An 8,891-nucleotide genomic window follows, 5' to 3' on the forward strand; every position below is an offset into this window, starting at 1 on the left:
TGTGTACTTGTTTTATTTTGCTGTGAGAGGGATGAGAAACGTTCACATCCTGTAGCAACCTGTCCCTTGGCAGCTATCCCATTGCTCTGAAGGGGTTGGAAGGATGGGTTTTGAGTCTCTTTGGGACAGTCCTGGTATGTTTCCCCCGGGGCCGTTCCTTGCAATGAGGATCTGCAAGTCCCGTGGATGATGAAGCGGATGACGAACCTGTCGGTTGCAAGGATGGCGCATTATGCACCACAGGAAATCCTTGGCTTTTGAGTAACCAGGAATGAAGAGGCCGGAATGCAGATCCTGCTGAGGTTGAGCACGGCAGCTGCCCTAGGGATCCCCAGAGGGGAGGCCGGTGGATACCAGAGCATCCCACGTGGGCTTTCAGCGGCCAGAAGTGAGCAGCTCTGAATGACGTGCAAAATAAAACGTGAACAACATAAATAACCAAAAAAATAGAAGATGTCAAGAAGATGAACCTGGGGAGTGAATCTTCCAGCATCTGCAGCACAGCTCCAGGCTAGATGAGGATGATGGGCTCTGTAGTCCAGGCCTTTGGGAGGGAGGAAGGGGGAGTGCCTAGAGGGACACTGCATGCCACTAAAAGAGCGATGGGAGTTATACTCTAGGACCTCGGAAGTTACATTTCAGCCTGGGAGCTGAAGAGGATGGAAAGACATCAGGCCTAGCCGGTTCAGCACGATGGAGCTTGTGATCCCCACAAAACCTGGCATGTCAACAGGGCTGGGCCTCCTCCTCCTCTGAGTCGCCATGGTAACCCCGGCGGCCGGGAGGGGGAACAAAGCTTGCGGCCGAGCTGCGCAAGCGCGCTGCTCTTCGCCTCTTCGCCAGCCTGCCCTCCAGAGGCAGGCTCTGGGAACGGCCGATTGCGCAGGCGCAACTGAAGCCCAGGAGGCGCCACAGCCTACTGCTTGTGCTTCTTCCTGCCTCCCTCCCTGTGACGTCAGAGGCCGGGAGGCGGGGCGGGGCGGGTCAGCTGACCCCTGGCAGGCGGGGGGAGCAGGAGGAGGAGGAAGAGGAGGAGGAGGCCGGGCGCCGCTGAGGAGGCCGCAGAGACGCCGAGGGGAGCAGCCGCCGCCGCCGCCGCCGCCGCGATGCCCTCGGAGAAGAGCTTCAAGCAGCGACGCACCTTCGGTGGGCCCGGGGACAGGCGGGCTGGGAGGGGGGTCGCGGAGCCCGGCAGAGGGGAGGCTGCGGGCGATGGAAGCTGGAGTCTTCCCTGAGAACGACCGGGGGAGGAGGAAGGAAAGACTGGGGAGGGGGCTTTATGCGTAGCTGTGGTCCCGCTTTCCTTTGACCCCAGTTCACAACAGCCCTGCGGAGTCGGCCGGGAGGGAGAGGAGAGGGGGAGAGAGAGAGAGGGAGAGAGCCCTCCCCCGCCCTTCTTGCTTGGCACCCGGCCTGGGGTGTCTCTTCCCCCCTGCGCCAGGAAGGACCGAGGGGTCTGGGGGGGGAGGAAGGATCCCCGCCCTAGGGATCAAAAAAGACCCTTTTCTCCAGGAAGCCCCCTAGCACCCCCCAGCGCCTGGCACCTCCAGCCCCCTCCCAAGACCGACCCCCCCCCAACCCCCTTGGTGTGGGGCAGATGGCTACAAGCCCTCCCAATGGCCTGCCCCACCCGCACCCAGTGTGCCCAGGGATGCCTCTCCATGGGGACCCCCCAATAATTAAACCAAGCCTGGAGCTGGGGGACATGTCAGTGCAAGGCCTGCTTGTGAGGCTTCTTGGCATCCAGGCGTAAACAGGTCTGGTGCCCGGGGCTGGCTGGCACACCTTCCCTGGGAAGCCTGGAGGGCACCGGGTTGCGAGTGCCGGTCAAGGTTAGGAGGATGAGTGGGGTCATGGGGATTAGGGGGTGGGTGGCAGGGGCTGCTGGGACCTCTGCTTCTTCTGCAATTGGGGTGTGTATGCGTGTGTGTGTGTGTGTGTTTGAGAATAGTCCTGGAGGGAACCCCCTGATTCCTGGGCAATGCCAAGGGTTCATGCCGCGAATGCGAATCCTTTCTTGAAGTGTCCAGTAAGGAGACCTGATGGGCACCTCTGAACCACCTGGTTAGTTGTGGTGGTGGTGGAAAGGTTGAATCACAGGTGATTATTTCACTAATTGCCTGGGTAATACTCAATACTCAGTGGCAGGTGACTTCTGACAGACCAGAGGCAGAAAAGCGGAAGAAAATATTGAGAGTTTCCTTCCTCCCCAAAAAACGAAACATGGGTTTTTAATGATTGGGAGGGGGGAAAAATAATCTGCTCTTGCAAGACTTGTGAATTGGTTTGTTTCCACCGGAGTTTTAAGTTCGGCTGTTAAACGGCATAATCTAGGCTTAAATGTAATTTTCTTTTTCTTTCTTTTTCTTCCTTTCTCTTTCTTTCTCTCTTTTGCATAAGAAGATTGTGTTTTGAGTGGTTGATTCTGTTTTTGTTCTGTCTAAACTGGTTTTCCTGCTTCTCTGGCAAGGCGGAAGAAGAACTGGCACTTTGTTTTGTTTTTGTGCTGCTGAAAATGAAAGTAAAGGTCACATTTGCTATTTGTTTTCCTTTAGGAAGTGAGCAATGCAAATAGGCCCATATCAAGCGGGAGGGAGGAAAACTTTTACGTAGAACCTCTGGGGCGTGGCAGTACAAATAACCATTGGTTACCTTTTGTATTTTTTTGGAAGAGGTTCGTACTATACTTCGTTCAAGTGTATAGTTGATTTTAAGCAAGCTCCATTAGTTTCTTTTTGAGGGATGGAACTTGGCAATGACTTTACTTTTTCCCTTTTAGAACAAAGAGTAGAAGATGTCAGACTTATTCGTGAACAGCATCCAACAAAGATACCGGTGAGTTTGCCTCAGAGTGGTCTGTCTAATGGTGAGATCTGGTTAATGGGATCAGTAGTATTTGAGGGCTAAGGGGTTAACCATTTCAGTTGATGTAGTCATAATTAGTGAAAGATACTTTGCCCTGTATTGTTTATGTTAAAGAAGGATACGCTTTGGTTTTGCTCCAGAGCTCAATTTCTGATTGCAGCTGGCTTTTCTTTTAATGTGTAACTGACTGGAGAAAGGAAATAGACTGAAATAACAGTGAGAACTGGATTCCATGAGCTTCTGATTTATTTTGAGAGAGGAAGACCCAGAGCAAAAGAATCATTTGTTCCTGTCTTTCTCCAATGCAGTTTGAACCTCCTTTTTGCTAATTCATTAAGACCTTCTCGATCATATTTCTGTGGACTTGGAGTGAAAACTGAAGATTGCATGCCACAATGGCACCACAAGTATACTTCTGTGCAACCTTCGCAAAGCAGCAGCAGAAGCATTACTACAAAATAATAAGAAACCCATCCAAATGAATACATATATTAGATGCTGAAGTGTCTGGGAAAGAAAGGGTGCCTATGCTGCAAACCGATAGCCTGTAATAATAATATTCCCAAAGATCCATTCCCTGTTGTACATCTACAGTAGTTGGGAAGGAAATACAGAAGACTTCCAAAACTTGGAGAGCTTGTGTGGGAAATAATGAAATAGTGATAAGAGCTGGGCAGGTCAGGCAGAGGCAATAACAGAACAACAGAGCTGGAAGGGACCGTGAAGTCCAACCCCCTTCCCAGACAGACAGACCTGTACCATTGGCTTGTCCAATCTCTTCTTAAAAACTGCCGGTGTTCTCAGACACTGAATCCGGGGCTCAAGAATAGTTCTTCCCCCAAGAATTTCTCAAAGACCTTGGAACTCCGTCTGCTTTTGTTGACTTCAGCCTTTTGGTGCCTGTCCCAAGAGGGGCTTGCACGGACCTTGGGGGTGGTGGGAGCGTTGGCGTTAAGGATATTATCTGAATTGGTTGCCTCTTTCTGGGTTAAACCAGCCCACATTTCTGTGCTGTAGGATTGTGTTCCCCGCATAGAGGTGGGCCACCTCCCAGAGGCCTTCTGAAACTTGCACCCATCTTTTCCCGACCCTCTTCCAGGGAAAGATGCAGTTGCTTTAAAGAGCCCCTGACAGGCTTTGTTAAGAACATTTAAATGGAAGGGCCACAGTCAACCATGTTAAAATGGCAACACTGAAAGAGAGGAAAGTGAAGGGGGGATTTCCATCCTCCTTGCCAAGACAGAATGCCCTTGGTCCAATAACAGGCCCAGAGACGGTGTGACTGTGCTTGCCTGATATGCTGGCTCAGATGTTTGTGCAATTCTTGGGTAAATCCCATTGCAGGCAATGTGCAGTTCGGGGAATCAGGAAGTGGCCACTCTTTTTAAGTTCTCCTGCTGACTGCAAAAGATAATATTAAACTCACTGCAAAAGATAATATTAAACGGTCATTTTCCAGTCATGTTCTCTGCCCCTATCAGAACAAGAAGCAAAATCCAGAATAGTCCGACTGGCATCATCCGCATTGTAGTCCAGCCGGGGGGCTTACCCCCCACCCTGTTCCTGCCCTTTGGATTGTACAGATCAGTGGCTGATTAGGCTGATTGCACAACATGTTGCCCCTCCCCCCCAACCCACCCCAGTTAAGGGGGTCTTCCGTGTGGACCAGTCTGGAGAGCCTTTTGCCTCTGATCCGTCTGCAATTTCAGGGAAGAAATTCAGGTCAACTGCATGGAGGAGACTCCTGAAAGGCCATTGGATGCAGCTGCTGAGATGGGCCTTGGCAATTTTTAAAATTTACTTGCCTCTCCATCATAAAAGTAACCTAGCGGAATGTGCTGTCTTTGGGAACGGCCTGCTAACCGAAAAGGATCTGGAGTTGGATGAGGGAGTAATTTCTATCGGATAAAACAGTAAATAATTGAGAATCACAGTGCATTTTTTTCATTTTCTTTGTTAACTTACGCAATCAATTTATTTGTTCATATATGTTATAATACAGTACTTATCTGCAAGGATCCAGGGCAGTTTGCAACATCAAACAGGATGGAAAAAATTAATAACTAGGTGAGAATTCGTATAAGAAAAGAAAAATCAAGGCCTGGTAAAACTCAGGATAGGTATCAGCTGGCAGCCAAAATTAAAACCAGCCTATTTAAATTTTTCCTTTTGTTTTCCAGTGCCAAATGTAGCAGAAAATTATCTAATTCTGTTTCCTTTCTAAACACACAGTCCTTTGTATAGAAACCGTGAAAAACGGTTACTTTACAGAACATTGATTTTTAGGTTTGAAGCCCAAGTAATCCTTTTTGTTTCCTTTTGTTTCCAAAAAGAACTAACAATGGAACAAGCAGTTACATCCAGTTCCATTTTTATAGCTGTCATATGATCTCTTTAGTCAAATCAACACTGGCCTATCTTAAGTAATGGCAGCAATACTGCTTTAAATAGGCTTATATAATCTCTTTCAATGGCACTTTTCTGTTTGTCAATGACAAAAACTTAAGTTGTCAAGATATCCCCTCTTCTGCTTAACAAAGAACCAGGTTATATCGGGCTATAAGGAACAAGCATTGTTCTGTAATAGCATTCAGATTGATTTTTCAGAGCATGTGAAAATTTGTTTAAAAATGCAAACTATAGAACTCTTTTGAACTGATCTGCCTGCATAGACTATCTGAGAGCCAATCCCATTCAAATGTATAATTTATATTGCGTGGGCGTGCATAGGATTGTACTATGAACATTTTGGATGCGGTGCTTGGCTGATCAGTTCCTACAGAAAACAAATGCAGTTACTTTTCAGGTTGAAAAGCTTTCTTCTGGAGCCATATTTACAAATGGCATAATTTCCTCAGTGGCCTCAAAGAGCAGAGATAATGCAGAGCAGAGTTTTCATTCAAATAAAGGCAACGATGTAAATCCACAAATATCAATACACCCTTTGTGTTGTTCCAGGTGTTGGTTTTAAATACTGCCAAGCGGGAATTGCAGTAACAATGTGAACCCTGTGCCCGTAGTAACAATTGGCACGGATTGGAAAAACATAGTTCCATTTTGTGCCAACCCAGCCATAAAACCTGAGTTTAAAGTTGCACGACTATTGCATCCCAACATTTGCTTCTACCTCTACATTTGCCTCTTTTCCAGGTAATTATCGAAAGGTATAAAGGAGAGAAGCAGCTCCCCGTTCTGGACAAAACGAAGTTTCTGGTCCCAGATCACGTCAATATGAGTGAGCTTATCAAGATAATCAGGTATTTGCCCGCAGGTTCACTTTTTGTGATACCTAAGAAACAAAAGGCTTCCTTACCTTGGGGGCACCCGGTTTTATTGGGACTCTGTCGGCTAAGAACTCTTAAGAAATGTTGTTCTGCAATATTGGGAGGCTGCCAAGCCGAGACAAGCTACTGTAGTGGATAACTTAGCCAGGATTCCACAAGGCTCAGCTGGCTTGTGGCAAAAACCCAGATCTTAAACCCGGCCTGTCCTCCGCTTACTCAGGGGTGCAAGTGCAGAGGGACAGCGGCTCTTGGGCTTTGCTGCCTGAAAACTTCTGTTGTCCCAGAGGTGCTTTTTTCCCAAAAGGCAACAGGACTTCCTTGCTTTGTTTTTCCTTGAAAACATTTCGCTTCTCATCCAAGAAGCTTCTTCAGTTCTAACTGAAGAACTGTTCCACACCTATTTACACACTGATTTAGGTGACTCTGAGGAGACAGATAAGCCCCCAAGTGGCCTCAACAAATCCCAGAGAGCTAACACCCACCTTCAAAGCAGACAACTGCGAAGCATATAAATCCTTCTATTCCTGACCAGAACTGAAGAAGCTTCTTGGATGAGAAGGGAAACGTTTTCAAAGGGAAAAACCAAGGGAGTCCAGTCGCCTGTTGGAAAAGCACCCTTTGGGACAACCAGGAACTAAACAACCCCTCCAGGGACCACTGCTGGTTGGGATGGAGAAGGGGGGGAATCTATTCCGACCCGAGGAAACGAGGCGGAACCTGGGAAAGGGTCCATTCAGGGCATCGATGGGAGGGGGAAGGATTCCGTTTTGTCAGCTCATTCAGGATCTCTGAATGGCCTTTGTGAGCCGGTCTGGATTTGTCCTGGCGGTGGCAGGTATCCAGTCCCTGGAGGTCTGCTCAGGAGGGAGAGGCTGGGACGTGCTCAGGAGGAGCAGCTTAGTTGAGGGATCCTTTCTGGATGCGATAAAGAGGAGGAGACTGTCATCCATTTGGGGGTTCCCCAGGCCAGGCCGAGCGGGGCGCTGGCGTGGGTGGCACCTCTTTCCTGAACGGCTTCCTTTTTCCCTCCCAGACGGCGGCTGCAGCTGAATTCCAATCAAGCTTTCTTCTTACTGGTGAACGGACACAGCATGGTGAGCGTCTCCACGCCCATCTCGGAGGTGTACGAAAGCGAAAAGGACGAAGACGGATTCTTGTACATGGTGTACGCCTCTCAGGAAACGTTTGGCATGAAACCCTCCATGTAAACACCTTGCCCTCCCCCGCCGACCCCCCCTTGGCCTTGTAGCCTAGCCTAGTTTTTACCCTCCCCTCCCCTGCCCCTCCCTGCCCAGGAAAAAGAAAGGGATGCCACGCCACTGGTGTGCTCAGAGTAGTTGCGCTTTGCGGGGATGTTCTCAAAACGTCCTTTCCTTTGTAAATATTTAACAGACGAGTGCCAGTACGGACAAGCCGCCCAGCTTCGTAGACTTGCTATACGTTTGCACAGGCCTACTTGCTTTTTAAAAGCCTCTGGAATCGGAGCAAGACCATAACATGCATGTTGACAACAATAATAATAATAATAATAATAATAAAAATAAATGTTGGCGTTACTCAAATCATAGGAACTGGGCTAAATGTTAAAAGTAGCCAACTGAAATACATCGGTGTGATATATCCTGTTAATTTATATTTTAGCTCCTAAAAACTGCTTTTCCTCAGAGATAGGAAAGTCTGCCGCCTCTTTCGGCTTCTCGTGTTTGGAAAATCAGTGCACGTTTTGGGGGAGGGGGAGAATATAGAGAAGGGTTAATTCTCTGGTATTGCTACTTTAGACAATATCAGCAAAACACCGGATTGCTAACTATATACCAAGCATAGCTTTAGTTTAGGAAGTGTGTATTTTAAAAATTAGGTTATGTACTTAACAGTTAAGAATGTTACTCTAATATATTTGTATTCTGTCATGCATCTATTTTTTTTTTAATCCGAATCCGCCCATCTCGTCCTCTGAAGAGGAGGGGGCCTTTTGTCCTTCAAACGCTGGTAACAGATGCAAGCCATCGGGGGCAGGCAAAGGCTTTCTAGCCATTACAGTTGTGTATTTTTGTGCACGCCTATGTATCTTCATCTTTTTACCCGCCCAGTTCTTGAACTGGGACAGGTGGAACCAAGATTGAATCTGCGTTGCATCCATAACTGAAAACCTTGGTTTCCTTCCATTTTAATTTCGCACTGAATAAAATTTCACTTTATTAAAGTCTAGACTGTATCTTAAGATGACCAAGTGTGTGTGTGTGGATTTGATTGCTACAACTTTGTACCTGCTGCACATTGACTGAATTTTCTTTTGTTGTCGTCTCCTATGCAGAAATATTTCAGGTAGCCGTTTGGATTCTTCAGAAATGTAAATTTACTGTGTTTTTATGGATCTGCAGGTAGGATGGTGTTATATGCCATCCTACCTACATGTTACATTAGATGCCTGCAGTGGGATTTACCCTGGTTGTAAGGTTGTTTTAAAGAAGCCCATCCAAAACCTGGCCCTGTTCTGTTCTGTTGTGGGTGAGTTGAATGGATGTGGTTGTGGACTTTTTGAACCTTGAAACCCAGTTGTTATATAACACAGCACTGGGAAATTGGCGCAGCTGCCTCTGGCCCGGTTGCTTGGAACCAGGACTGCTCGAATCCCGGGACACAACTTCAATGCAGCAAGAAAAAATCGGGCTCCCAAGGCTGTGTAAGGAAGGACGGGCCTGTTGAGTGGATTACGGCAGAGCCCCCAATTCCTGGCCGTGG

The 8,891-nt window shown here is 47.7% G+C and overlaps 1 protein-coding gene across 1 annotated transcript; it reads left to right on the plus strand.

The window, feature by feature from the left end:
- Nucleotides 1–1,063: 1,063 nt before the first annotated feature.
- MAP1LC3B (microtubule associated protein 1 light chain 3 beta) lies at nucleotides 1,064–8,370 on the plus strand. The gene is made up of 4 exons (XM_026719867.2): nucleotides 1,064–1,146; nucleotides 2,780–2,835; nucleotides 6,016–6,122; nucleotides 7,183–8,370. Exons 1-4 carry the CDS (start codon nucleotides 1,107–1,109, stop codon nucleotides 7,355–7,357), a joined length of 378 nt encoding a protein of 125 aa, XP_026575652.1. The 5' UTR covers nucleotides 1,064–1,106; the 3' UTR covers nucleotides 7,358–8,370.
- The last annotated feature ends 521 nt before the right edge of the window (nucleotides 8,371–8,891 follow it).

This window comes from Pseudonaja textilis, chromosome 11, assembly GCF_049901715.1.
Source record: "Pseudonaja textilis isolate UNSWEBS1 chromosome 11, rPseTex1.2, whole genome shotgun sequence".
Lineage (NCBI taxonomy): Eukaryota > Metazoa > Chordata > Lepidosauria > Squamata > Elapidae > Pseudonaja > Pseudonaja textilis.